Source organism: Lontra canadensis, unplaced genomic scaffold, assembly GCF_010015895.1.
Source record: "Lontra canadensis isolate GAN:19392208 unplaced genomic scaffold, GSC_riverotter_1.0 scaffold75, whole genome shotgun sequence".
NCBI classification, from domain to species: Eukaryota; Metazoa; Chordata; class Mammalia; order Carnivora; family Mustelidae; genus Lontra; species Lontra canadensis.
In genome coordinates this window covers 6911790-6926724 of record NW_022631069.1, presented here as the reverse complement: position 1 = coordinate 6926724, position 14935 = coordinate 6911790, and the positions used below count along the sequence as shown (strand labels likewise).

General features: G+C 39.3%; 1 protein-coding gene across 2 annotated transcripts in view; it reads right to left on the bottom strand.

Moving 5' to 3' along the window:
• Positions 1-2276: 2276 nt before the first annotated feature.
• The window catches only part of SLC16A1 (solute carrier family 16 member 1), a 57933-nt gene continuing 45274 nt past the window's right edge, over positions 2277-14935 (bottom strand). For both annotated transcript variants that reach the window (XM_032881414.1, XM_032881413.1), the window contains exons 3-5: positions 11847-11990; positions 6564-7427; positions 2277-4212 (exon numbers count right to left, since the gene is read on the bottom strand). In XM_032881414.1, the coding sequence (XP_032737305.1) occupies positions 3941-4212; positions 6564-7427; positions 11847-11990 (1280 nt within the window). In that variant the 3' untranslated portion in view covers positions 2277-3940. The remainder of the gene's footprint in view (positions 4213-6563; positions 7428-11846; positions 11991-14935) is intronic.

Sequence of the window (14935 nt, the reverse complement as noted above, 5' to 3'; positions counted from 1 at the left end):
ACCCTCTAAATGCTTCTAGACTTTGAAGTAACTCGGCTTAATTGCTCACATCTGGGCAAGCCAAGCAAGCTTGGGCTGTCGCTTCCTGTCAAGAACCGAAGGAATTTTCATATTGACACAAGTCTGTCATTAACCTCTTTCTTCATGTCTTCGAGGCAAATGCCTGACCTGATTATTAAGACAGGCCATGTTGCAAAAGTGGAAATTTACTGTTCACCTTCCCTCATCTTTCCGAGCAGAACAGGGAGGGGAGGGGTACATACCTGATTATTAGGTTTGTTATACTGTGAACCATTTGCTAGGTAAAACCCAGACATTTAGGTTTTTCATAAAAACGGATACCCATTTCATTCTGAAATTCAATAGTCAAACACTGGCTTGTACAAAAATATTAAATGGCTCTTAACACATTTTTTTTTCTTTTTAAAATACAGGATTAATATTGACATATGTATCTATGGTACAAACTAAATTTAGACAACTCAAGAATTCAGACGATTAGTCTTCAGTGTGATTATCAGGAATAAAACACCTCTGAAGTTTCCATAATTTGTTTTTACCATCATGCTTTCCTGAGTATTTTGTAGAAATTATTCATTTATCCTAACTAGTTAATTTAAATTCTCAACAGATGGGGAGTGTGCAGGCTAATACAGTCTTGTCACCATGATCATCTATAATTGCTAACTATCGGTTTAAGTAATACTCCAGCTTTGGCTTAGCAGCTTGTTACAGAGTAAGCTCTTAAACAGTGCCAAGCGTTTTTAGAGCCTACGACTACCGAAGAGCTGTACATGTTCTGACACTTACAGAAGGTGTGGGACAGAGAGAAAACAAAGATGGGCAGGTGGTCTTTGCATACATTTGTTTCCAAAGCAGCCACAGAAACTGTGTGAATTGGAAAAAAACTGTCCTCACGTGGAGTAAAGGACAATAGCTTGGCTCAGAAAGCCCAGCTGCTTCTCAGCGTTGAACACAACCTACAACACAGACAGGATCCGCTGACAACAAGGAATAGATGGCACAGAGTAGGCCTGTACTGGGTTTTAGTGTGGGCTGTTACCACAACTAATCTTGAATAAATACCTTAATTTCTGCCTCTTCAGGGGAAAAAAGACTGGTTTGGACTGGGCAATAGAAGGTTTAATTACAGCTTTGAGCCGGTTTTTAACCCTTTACTGATAAGATTCAACTACTGAACAAAGACTAAGCGGGGTCTTGGGTATGGACATAGCTCAACGATTGGGATGGGAGTGATGGGGTTCAGGACAAGGTTGCCCCAAAATATGCCACTTTGGAATGTGGAGTATTTGAGCTGAAGGCAGTCAATGCCTAGCAGACTCAAGAAGAGCTTTTTAACTCCCCTGTAACTGCCTTAAAAAATTTAGATAGGGAGCCTGTACCAGGAAGAGACGTATTATCATTTTTTTTTTTTTTAAATGCAAGACTTTTCTATATTGGCATGGTCTACCAAACATTTGCTCTTCCCATCTTCGTGTAAATTGTCTTCATTCCTTTTGAAGCTACAGACCCCTACCCACCCCTCCTTGGCTTTGGACGGCTTGTAAGTCTCAGCTGTCTGATTGTTTTGTTTTTTAAAAGATTTTATTTATTTATTTGACAGATCACAAGTAGGCAGAGAGGGAGGCAGAGAGAGAGAGAGAGAGAGAAGGAAGCAAGCTCCCCGTCGAGCAGAGAGCCCGATGTGGGACTTGATCCCAGGACCCTGAGATCATGACCAGAGCCGAAGGTAGAGGCTTAACCCACTGGGCCACCCAGGGGCCCCTGTCTGTTTTTGACCCTCACATGTCTATGTGAAGTCCTGTATGTATGAAATTAAAATTTTCTATCTTATCTGTCTTATGTCAATTATTATGCCATCCAAAGAACCTAGAAAGAAGGGCAGTTTTCTTCCTTAGAGGAGAAAATAATTCTGTACTCCTCTTCCACCCCACCCCTTCCCACTTCCTTCTCATGGACAGCGATCCTCATTTTTATGGAAGGGGAAAGAGGCACATAGAGGTTATGGATTCAGGTCTATGGAAAACAGCAGAGTCCCAACTGGAGCCAAGCCTGCCAACAATCACAGCAGGCTTCTCCCCTAAAATTCCTTCTCCATCTGCCATGACACTCAGGCATAGAAAGGGAATTTTCATTGTGTCCTTAAGGTTAACTGCTTTGGATGCTTTCAGAGAGGTGATTTCAAAATTCCCCTCTTCCCTGCCTTAAAGAAAAGGAGGAAAGAAGAAGAAGAAAAAAAAAAAAAAGCCATATACACAGCTCCCACAGCACATAAGCTGAATGATTTAATATTAGTAAGGGCCAAACTGGATCTTGATAATGAAAATGAAGACACAGTAATACTTTCTCAAGAAAATAAACATTTAGAGGGAGAAAGATTTCTTAAAAATAAAAAGAAAAAAAAAGTTTATTTGGAAAAGCCAGCCTCTTACACAAAAGGTTTTGTACCTATACTTTCACTGTGTCAATTACAATGATACTTTAAAATGCACTAGATATGATTTATTGAGTGTCTATCATCTTCGTGTGCATTTTAGAAGAAACTAGGTTAGAAAATATTTACAGATTTCATTCTGGTCCATCCTCCCAATCCTTATACTAAACTCATTTCTCTGCTTTTCAAGTAAGTAAAAAGGATCACAATATCTTTAGGTTTCTGTGGAGTAGTAAGACTGTGTCTAATAATTATAAGCAAAACATAATTTTTTTTTCCAGGCCTTCTCAGTAAAAGAAACGGAGCAACTTCTCTCCCTATCTTACTCTTACTGGTTTGCCTGGGGCCAAATCACTCTGGCTTTAATTAGCAAACATTAAAAAAAACAACAAAAAAACAAAACCTAAACACACAAAGACTGAGTATCTCACACACAGCTCTAAGCTAGACGTAGATATAAATGGAACCACTACGAATCTATGGGGGGAAAATTCCAGGAACACCACCAACAACAAAAAATTCCAAGTCTCACAGTTTAACTAAGGTTTTGGTAAAACTGAAGCTAAATTCAGCTGCTGTTTGAAATATCTGTCTACATTTAATTAGATGTGTTGTGTTTACTAAGGAGGCACAAATACATAGTTTTGCATATTTTAAAATTAACTTTTAGAGTGAAAAGTACTAAGTAATTTCAAAGGGGGCAATGGTCTATAACCACTCAAAATGTGTCTTTGAAAAGGGAAAATAGTAATTTAATGAAATAAATTCTCAAGCACTAATAATATTAGCATCCTAAGAAAAGATTCCAGAGGGATGCTGTTGAGTACAATGTATCTAGAACAGCCAAGATGTTTCCAAAGTTTTACGCCTTAAATTTCCTAAATATATAGCTAGCAGGCACTATGCCAGGCAACTACTGATACGGGGAAAATATTTTAGACAGGATTTTATAATATCCCAACTTCCAACCAATACTTCTATTCATAAATCTTCCAGTGATGATGTCTGACAGTATATTACAAATAACAATGAAGCAAGATTAATTTTAAATTTTAGATTTGTCTCAAACACGTTAGTTGTTATTTTTCCTTATAATGTAACACTTAAAATAGATGAATTCAGCAGAATGGTTTAAAAAGTTAAGGCTCCCTAAAGAGTTCTAAAGACTAAAACTTAAGGCACATATTATAATCTTCTGGACACTGTTAAAAGCTAGGATTTAAACAAACAAGCACACAAACAAAAAACCACCACACTACCGCCTTCTCTCATTCTTTGCCAACCACTCCCTCCCCAAAGGTATGGCACTTTTAATTCAGGCTACTGGTAAGGAGTGAAACAAAAATTCCATCCATGAACACCTGGTATGATTCGCACACATATGCCCACTATCATCATTGAGCACCACTGCTGGAATACAGGCCAGTAGATATTTTCAGGTATCTTGGGTCACAGCTACTTCACCGACCCTTGGGCCGCACAGGTTTAGACTGGACTCTCCTCCTCTTTGGGACTTCCTTCTGTGTCCTTCTGCTCTGCAGATTCTGCTGCATATTCTTTTGGCTTCTCAGCAGCATCCACACTTGTCTCCTCCTCTTTGCTTTCCTTTTTCTGCTGCTCCTCTGCTTTTTGCTCTTTCGCCACAAGTCGGTAATTGATGCCCATGCCAATGAAGAGATAGATGCCTGCTACAATAAGGATCACACCACATGACCAGTAGGTGTATTTGTAGTCTCCATAGATGTCATTCAGACTACCTGAAGATAACCAAAACAAAATTATGTGGATAGACGTAAACACGTACACCTTCCCCCAAAGAGAGCTGAAGGATCCACTCAGAAAGATGTCAGCCAATCCTCAAAGAGCCCACAAATGACAAATGCTTCTAAAAAGGGACTGCTAACAATGATCTCATCTTTTATGACATCACACTTGATTTTAGATAGCCTTGCCTATCCCGTTACTTTTAGCAACTTGAAAGTAATGAAATCTTGGCCAACTGGAATGGGGAAGGCCTAGAGATACGTAGAATCAAGTCTCCCCCTTCACAATGGAAAAATGTGTGGCTCAGAGAGATGTAGGAGTCTTGCCCCAGGCTCCAGACCTAACTGCAGCATCCCGCCCAATGCTCTTTTGCTGACATCAGCATTCCCAAAGAGCAGCCCTAGGGACACTTGTCCTGTGCTACAGAATTAACTAACAGCAACACCTTCCCAACATCCTAGGTGCTTAACCCTCACAACAGGCAGCGTCTGTCATCACACTTGCTGTATAATCTGCTGACTGAAGTTAGAAACCTTGGGTAACTTGTCCAAGGTCACAGAGCTAGTAAGTGAAGTTGCCTGGCTTGAAACCCAGGAGGTCTGACTCTGAAGCCTGACCTGTAACCTCCCAAGTGTTTCCAGAGTCAGACCTAGGAAATGGCTCAGCATACGCTTCTCCAGTGAAGGGTCACTGTGTGCATTAGCATATTAAAGATTTTGCAAGGTCCTCTAGTAGAGACATCTATCAAACTTAGTGTTCCCAACATCTTCTTTTGGCCATGAAATCCTTATGATAATAGAATTTATTAGCATCTCATCCAATTGGTATGTTAAGGAATAAACTATGGAAAACCCTACTCTATCCCTCAGAGAAGGACCGAATAGAACCAATTCAAACACCATTCCATGTGTTTTTCTAAATCAGGGCACTGGCCATCCAGCAATGCTTATTGTGCCTATACTTGTCCCAGGCACTGGGCTGCTGGCCCTTAGGATAAGGGAGAACAGAGGAGAAAACCTTCACAGTTCAGTGGACAAGAGAAATAAAATGTTAATCAAATAATTACACAAACCATGACAAGGGGGGTTTGCAAGCAGAAAATAGGGGGTTGGCTGCAGCAAGCAGGATCAGGGAGGCTTCTCTTAAAGTGTAAATGAAGTGGAGACCTAGAGGGGGATGGGAGTTATCCAGGAGGAGGGGATGGGAGAAGGCTGGGGCCGGGGAACAGCAAGTGCAAAGGCAGGTGGGAGGAAGCTGCGACGTGAGAGGGGAAGGAGGAAGGGCGGGGTTGCTGGAATAGAGAGAACAAAAGGTGAGTGACAGGAAATGAGGCTGCAGAGATTGGTGGCCAGGCTGGGGGACGCCTTGCAGGCCACAGGAGGGAATTTGATCTCCACCCTGAGAACAATGGGAAGCAACTGGAGAGATCTAATCAGCTGGGCTATCAGGTTTGTATTTGCACAGATAAATTTTGTCTGCAGTGTAGAAAACAGATTGAAGGTGGGATAGAGTGGATATGGGTACACCAGCCAGGAGGCTATGGGAAGCAGCAGCCCAGATGGGAGACAGGAGCTGTGAATAGGGTGGTGTGATGGAAAAATGGGCTGATTATAGAGACTTAGGAGGTGAAAATTGACAAGTCTTGGCAATCACTGGATATGGGGTGGAAAAGAACAATATGAAAAGATAGCTGTAGGACTTCTTTCATGTATTCTCACTCACTAGCCAAATACTTTCAAGAAGTATACATCTAAAAGGAGGGCCAAATTGTATTTTCACTAATATTATCTAATGAACTATTAATTTAAAAAGATGAAGTATTTAATAACCTTAGGAAACAGTTCCCAAATCATATCTTCACTTACTAGCCATGTGACACAAGGCAAATTATTTAACTTTTCAAAGTTTCTATTTCTTATGAAGTAGGAACTACGACAGTTCTATTTCATAGGCTTGTGAGATATAAGAGAATATAGAAAATGGTTAGAACAGTCCTTGGTAAACCATGAGCTTACATAGTAGCTATTACCAGAGATGGAGTTGTATTTTACATGTTTTCTACAACAAGCACATAAATTTTTTGAAGAGAAAACATACTTCAAAAAAGAATGCCATTTGTAAAAATATGTGACTCCCCTTTCAGGTGGATGGTTGAGTGTAATTCACTTCCTTAAGAATCGGAGCTGTTCTGCTGTGCCAAGCACTGTGCCAGCACTGAGGCTAGAGGAATCGGAAATACCTTCTGCCACCAGGCAGCTTACTAATCTTGGCTTTCTAGCACCCTTCCATCTCCTATGCCTGCTTCATGTTAATAGAACCAAAGAGGGAGTAGGGCATACTATACCTAAAAGTGGTGGCCCCAGGAGGACAGGACAGCATTCCACAATGGTCACCAATCCCACGGCGCTGGAGAACCTCTGGGGTCCAACGAGGTCCATCAGGGTTTCAAACAACACGGAGCTGAGCCACCCAAATGCAAATCCAAAGAATCCAGCATAGACACAGAACCCAATGTAGCTGGAGGATAAAGGCGCTAGCAGATGACACACTCCGTTTGCAACAATAGAAGCCGCAAAAAAATACTGAACTCGAGGTCTTATCCACTTGGTGTTGGCTACAAGTCCCATAGAAGGTCTAGCTACCATGTCAACAAAAGCCAGAATGGAAAGAAGGAAGGCAGACTTCTCACTAGAGTAATGTTGACTCTTGCCATAATTACTAAGAAAGACCAAAGGGGTAAATAGTCCAAAAAACATGAGCACATTTCCGGACAGGTATAGCAAAAAGCCTCTGTGTGTGAACAGAGATAAATCCAGGAATTTATTAACTGTTTGGAAAATTGACCGTTTCTCTTCTTTGTGGTTTCCTCCAATAAGATCTGTATTTGCATCACTTGACCCCTTTTTCTCTTCAGATTTCCCAGGTTCCTGAAGGGATTCTTTGGACCTTTTCCCCGCACTTGTCGCTGGGGGCCCTATTGGTCGCATCAGGGCTCCAGCCACACAGCAGTTTAGGAGGAGGCCCCCGAGAATTAGGAAGCTCCCTCTCCAGCCAAAGATACCAAAGAAAGCCTGATTGAGGGGGGCCAGGGTGGAGAGGAACACAGGGCTGCCGGCCATGGCCAGTCCATTTGCCAACGGTCGCCTCTTGTAGAAATACTTGCCAATCATGGTGAGAGCGGGATTCAAGTTGAAGGCAAGCCCAAGACCTGGGAGGATGGGGGAAAAAGAACCACATAAATGTCACAAACATATTAGGAATTACTTAGCCAGACAAAGAAATTAAGACGAGAAGTATAAAAAATGCAAAAGAGACAAAAATCCTCACCAGTTCAGGACATACTGCATAATGGTTTAAAGTATGAGATCTAAGTGGGTTCAAACCTCAGCATCACTATTTACTGGCTGGTAAGATCAGACACATGAGTGTTTCCTGATACGTAAAAGAGGCATACAATACTACTTTGAGTAAAACATTTAGAAGAGTGCCTGGCATATAGAAAGCACTCAATAAATGTTCTTTTTATTACTGTTGCTTATATTACTTGAAGGTGAAAAACTATTTGTCTAGTCTTACAGAATCATCTGAGGAGTCACTATAACAATAGACGATCATTAAGTAGATAGTTACAACTAGAGACAAAAGTTTTACAACAGAAAATGCAATACAAAATTACTCCTTTTACAGCAGTATCAAAAAGTAAAAAAAAAAAAAACAAAAAAAAAACAAACATGTAATGTATATTCACTACAAGAATATGCTCACTACAATTGTGTAACTTTCCTAAAGAGTCACTGAATTTAAAAACAACACACACACATACACACAGTTTTCGGATAATAAAGCACATTATCAAGGTGTCAGTACTTCCCAAATGAATGCATTAATTTAATGTTATTCCAAATGAAATGTCAGTGCATTTCATTTGGAATAGGTAAAATGACTCTAAAACATACTTAGAAGAATGCATGGGAGTCAACCAGGAAATTTTTGGTGGTACAGGAGGAGTGGGACAAACTTTAACAGATATTTAAGTGTTCTTCTAAAAGCTACAATTATTACAACAGTGTGGCTCTGACTCAGGTAAACACTTATCGGTGAAAGTGGTCAGAAAGTCCAGGAACATACCTGATTTTATAGATAGATAGATAGATAGATATCCATATATAAATGTAAATGATTTTTTAAAAAAGATTTTATTTATTTATTTGACAAAGATCACAAGTAGGCAGAGAGGCAGGCAGGACGTTGGGGGAGCAGGCACCCCGCTGAGCAGAGAGCCCTATGCGGGGCTAGATCTCAGGACCCTGGGATCATGACCTGAGCGGAAGGCTGAGGCTTTAACCCACTGAGCCACCCAGGCGCTCCATAAATGTAAATGATTTAATATATATAACATAAAATGTAAAATGATTTAATATATATATGTGATTTAATGTAAAAATGAAATTTTAAATTACTATAGAATTATTCAATAAACAGTGCTAGTAAAAGTAAATATTCAAATAACTTCTAGATGCTCTCCCTGGCCCCAACTTGCTCCAGCTCCCTACCATTTATGTTTAAGGTATTCACAGAGGCTTAAACCAATACACCAGGGCAGACCACTCTCTCAGTTCAGGCTTGCTAATGGCTTCCCATCCATAACCTTTACCTTGGCCTTTACCTCCCTTCCTCATCTCATACCAGACCATTCTCACCTGTGCCAATAAGCATACTGTTGACCTGGGGCTTGGGTTGCCCCAAATTTTCACAAAGCTTGTTTCCTGTTGCTACTCATATCTCTTGGTTAAGGTCAACTCTTCAGAGCGACCTACCTTTGTAGACTACCAATCTACCAGTCCTTCCCTGTCAGAACATTTTGTTTTGAGGCTTTGTATAGCATTATCACTACCTGATATTCTTCCTACTTATACATACATTTGTGAGTAGTACTGTCTGTCCCCTTATTAAAGGGTATGATTTAGCCCTAGTTGTTGCTCTATTCCCAAGAAAATCTAGAATATTGCTTGACACACACATGGTTGTTACTCAATAAATATTTGAGGAAATAAAAGAGCAAACGAACAAACTGACTAACCATGTGGGAACAAAGAGAGTTTCATATTTCTTCTCATTTTATGTAAAATGTTCTCTTCCAATCAGAAATTTTAAATGTAAAAAAAGGAGGGGGGAAAGATTAAATGCAATCCTTATCAAACTACCAACAGCATTTTTCACAGAACTAGAATAAATAACCCTAAAATTTGTATGGAATTATAAAAGATCCCCAAATAGCCAAAGCAATCTTGAAAAAGAAGAACAAAGCTGGAGATATCACAAGTCCAGATTTCAAGTATATTATAAAACTGTAGTAATCAAAACAGTATGGTACAAGCACAAAAATAGACCATAGATCAATGGAACAGAATAGAGAGCCCAGAAATAGACCCACGATTATATGGTCAATTAAATTAATCTTTGACAAAGGAGGCAAGAATATGCAATGGGAAGAAGAGAGTATCTTTAACAAACGGTGGTGGGAAAACTAGACAGCTGTATCTAAAAGAATGACACTGGACCACTTTCTTACACCATCTACAATCATAAACTTAAAATGGAGTAAAGACCGAAATGTGAGACCTGAAACCATAAAAATCCTAGAATAGAGCAGAGGCAGTGATTTCTCTGACATCAGCATAATATCTTTCTCATATGTCTCCTGAGCCAGGGGAAACAAAAGTAAAAATAAACTACTGGGACTGCATCAAAACAAAATCTCCAGCACCACAAAGGAAACAGTCAACAAAACAAAAAGACAACCTAGTGAATGAGAATAGATATTTGCAAATGACATATCTGATAAAGGACTAGTAGCCAAAATATATAAATAACTTATAGCACACACACACACACACACACACACACACCCCAAATAATTCAATTAAATAATGGGCAGAAGACATTAGACATTTCCCCCTACAGAAGGCCAACAGACACATGAAAAGACGCTCAACATCACTCATCACCAGGGAAATGCTTGTTAAAACTACAAAGAGATAACACCTCATATGTGTCAGAATGGCCAAAATCAAAAGCTCAAGAAACGGCAAATGTTGGGGATGATGTGGAGAAAAAGGAACCCTTGTGCACTACTGTTGGGAATGCAAGCTGGTAGAACCTCTGTGGGAAGATAGTAGGGATGTTCCTCAAAAAATTAAAAGTAAAATTACCATATGATCCAGTAATTCCACTACTGTATATTTACCCAAAGAAGATGAAAACACCAGTTTGAAGGGATATATGCACCTTGATGTTTACTGTAGCATTATTTACAATAGCCAAGTATGGAAGAAACACAAGTGTCCACTGACTGGTGAATGGATAAAGAAGATGTCATACATACACACACACACACAAATATTATTTTTGTTAAGGATTTATTTATTTGAGAGAGTGTGTGCATGCATGCATGTGAGAGTGGGGAGGGGCAGAGGAAGAGGAAGAGGATCTCAGAAAGACTCCCCAACTCCCCACTGAAAACAAAGCCCGAGGCAGGGCTCAATCCCAGGACTCTGAGATCATGACCTGAGCTGAAACCAAGAGTCAGATGCTCAACCACTCAATGCACTGAGCCACCCAGGCACCCCTATACAATGGAGTATTATTCAGCCATAGAAAGAATGAAATCCTGCCATTTGCAACAACATGGATGGATCTGGAGAGTATAATGTTATGTTAAATAATCCAGCAAAAGAATACAAAGAGCATATGATTTCACTCATGTGTGGAATTTAAGAAATGAAACAAATGAACCAAGGGGCAGGGGGGAGACATACCAAACCAAACCAAACCAAGCCAAAACCCCAGACTCCTAACTACAGAGAACAAGGGGAGAAGGGTTAGGGGGATGGGTAAAATAGGTGAAGGAGATGAAGAGTACACTGATCTGGATAAGCACTGAGTAATATATGGAATTGCTGGATCACCAGATTGTACACCTGAAACTAATAAAAACAGTATGCCAGCTACACTGGAATTAAACACAATTTTTAAAAAGTAGGCAAATACATTCATAATCTTGGCATGGAGAACAACTTTGTAATAATGATATACTAGATAAAAATCGTAAAATATTGTGAGTTTTGAATACCTGAAATTGTAGATGAAAAGGGGAAAAGGTGGAATAAAACTAAACTAAAAAATTTTCTTTCAAACAAAATTCAACAGAAAAAAAATTAACTGACAGACACACAGCAAGAGAGGGAACACAAGCAGGTGGGGTGGGAGAAGGAGAAACAGACTTCTGGCTGAACAGGGAGCCAGATGGATGCAGGGCTTGATCCCAGGACCCTGGAGTCATGACCTGAGCCAAAGGCAGATGCTTAATGACTGAGCCACCCAGGCACACCATCTCTTTCATTATTCATTCATTCATTCAACAATGAACACCCACTATATAACAAGAATTTCTTTAGAAGTTTGTTTTTCTTGTACCCTTTAATGTATTTACAGCTCTTCATAATGATAATCAAGTAATTTCTTTAAGATAGGACTTTCACTCAAAAGATCTGAAAGATGAACATTAAATGAATACCAAATAGCCAGCAATAAATTAATGCTTGAAAATGAATCAACAGTAACTCACCTCCAATGACTCCAACACTCAAGTAAAGTTCCTTAACAGTATTACAGAACGAAGCCGCAATCAAGCCACAGCCTGACAAGCAGCCACCAACAATCATGATTGGACGACTGCCATATTTATTCACCAGAATACTGCTGATCGGACCTAGGAGAGAACCAGAAATTTAGTAGCAGAGAGGAAAGGAACCAACTCCCTCGTATCTACACAAGGCATTGACACTAAATTACAAGTCCTTTAAAATAAACAGATAAAAACAAAGACAACAGTAAGAATACCGAATGTGTATTAGAAAATAAAGATTCTAAAAACCATCATTGTGTATCTTCTTTATGAATATTGGATGGAATTTTACTAAAATATCAGACTCTGGTTCCTTAATCTTCCTATTATAAGGCATAACTGGCTGAAAACACTTGTTAACGGATATTCATAGGCTTGTTGATCTAAGATATGACAAACAGATTTAGTTAAGTTTGCTCTGTTTTAATTTCTGGACAGGCACTCTGATATGATGATTATCAGAGCATTATTCACACATTACCATAAATGTAGTTTGTGTCATATTTTTAAAAAAGAAAAAAAATTCCCTGAAAAATATGTAATTATTTTTTTCAAGTTTAACTAGCTTTGTAATTAGGAAATCTAAATTGAAAACAAAAACTGTTCCCAGTTACACCTAGATGTCTCAGGTACCAAATTGAATATTTCTTTTAGAGTTAACTTGGTTCCATGCCCAAAATACTGTTTCATGGTAGCAATACTGTTAAAAAAAAAAATAAAAAAAAAGCTTGCAGGAGGTTAAGTCAAATAATGGTCAAAATATCTTGGATCTAACAACTCAAGAAGATGGGAAATGGAGTATTATCTAAAATAATCAAATTAAATTTCCTCTGATAATCAAATAGAACCATACCAAAATACCAGTTTTCCTTCAGTGTGAGAGAGGGACCCATATAAAATGTGAAGTATCATAAGGATCAGGAAGAAAAAGACTTGATGCAGTTAATGTATCAGTTTTCAAATATGAGTATCAAATGGGCTCTCCTTACTTGCTATAAACAGATATAATCTATAATTCCCCTATTCGCCTTTCCAAATTTTTAAGTGTTTATTATAACATGGGGTGCCTGGGGGGTGGCTCAGTCGGTTGAGCCTCCAGCTCTTGGTTTTGGCTGGGGTCATGATCTGGGGTGGTGAAATTGAGCCCTGCATGGGACTCCACACTCCTCAGGGAGTCAGCTGGCAGATTCTCTCTCTCTGCCCCTCCCCGGCCACCGCATGCACTTGCTGGCTCTCTCAAGTCGTTAAAAAAAAAACTAAGAACTGTAACACAACTCTTAAGTAGACTAACAATATTTTCTGATTATCCTGAATGACATTCATTGCATTTTATTTCTTTATAGAAGAATATACCTATGTCTGTACTGCATGAATATGGACTTGTGGGAATGGCAACTTTCTTTACATGACACCATACCTCATCTGCCTGTTTAAGGTAGATGACTGCAAACAGACAGGATCAGTGCAATGCATCAGTGGGGAAGGGCACACAAGGAAATGAACCGATGTGTGAACTTTGCAAAGTCACAAAGCTACCGAGGACCAAGTTTCAAACCCAGCCCATTTCCTCTCTATTATGTGTACTCCATATATTTGGAACTAAGCTATAAAGCAGAAGGCATAAAAATTATATTTTTCTTCTATTAGCACAGTAAATTCAGACTTTATTCTGTTTATTCTATAATTAGTTCCTTAGAAGACAGTAAGTCCATTTTTTAAAACAAATATAGAATGTATGTATTCAGAATATATTATTGGTTATATGTTGACATATTCTATTTCCATAAACACTATGGGAAATTCTGCAGTTACTTATATTCTAGTATTATACTCCAAGTTGCAGTATGATGCAATTAAAAGGTCAGCTCTGACCCTAGGGAACCCAGATTCAAATTATGGTGTATATAAGCATGCAAGAAGGAGGGGGAGAAGCCGGCTCTCCACTGAGCAGGGAGCCTGATGCAGGGCTGGATCGCAGAACCCTGGAATCATCACTTGAGCCAAAGGCAGCTGCTTAATCAACTGAGCCATCCTGGTGCCCCATTTTTTTCTTTTTAAAGATTTTATTTATTTACTTATCAGAGAGAGCACGAGTGAGAGCACAAGCAGGGAGAGTGGCAGAGGGAGAGAAAAAAGCAGGCTCCCCATTGAGCAGGGAGCCTGACTCAGGGCTTGACCCCAGGACACCAGGATCATGACCGAGCTGAGGGCAGGTGCCTTACAGTCTGAGCTACACAGGTGCCCCAGAATCAAACTTTTTGATATCCTCGTGTTTCAGAGGACTAAGTCTCTTTAAGGGTTGGATCAAGAACTGGCTGCCAGGAAAGACTTCATGCCCAACCAAGGATATGTATAAAGAAGTTTTCATTGAATTTCTAAGTCACTTCATGAAAATATCAGACCATGACTGGTTTGGAAATAGCCTGAATTTACAGCTTGTATAAGATGAAAAGAATTAAATACTGAAAGAATATTCATGAAATATTTCCATATAATTTGGTCATGAAATAGATTTTGGTACAGTAAGAATTACAAAGATCAAAATCCTGCCACACACAAGAAGAAGTTAATACTGTAACATCTGTAAGGGGTGCCTGGGTGGCTCAGATGGTTAAGGGTCTGCCTTCCGCTCAGGTCATGATCTCAGGGTCCTAGGATAGAGCCTCACATTGGGCTCCCTGCTCAGTGGGAGGCCTATTCTCCCTCCCCCACTCTCCCTGCTTGTGTTCCCTCTCTAGCTGTGTAACTCTGTCAAATAAATAAACAAAATCTAAAAAAAAAAAAATACTGTAACATCTGCAATATTAAACTAGGAAATGTTAAGGACATTAGTGTGAAACTGAAAACAGGCAAATTTACACTTCCCTTAAAAAAAAAAATTAGGAAAAACTCAAATAAATAGAAGAGTAGGCAACTAAAATCTCCTCTCTAAAAATACTTATACTCTAACAAGCATCAGCACATATCTCTGAACCAAAGTACTAAAAATTTAAAAATGCTAAACCACTCATAGTTCAAAACATCAGCAT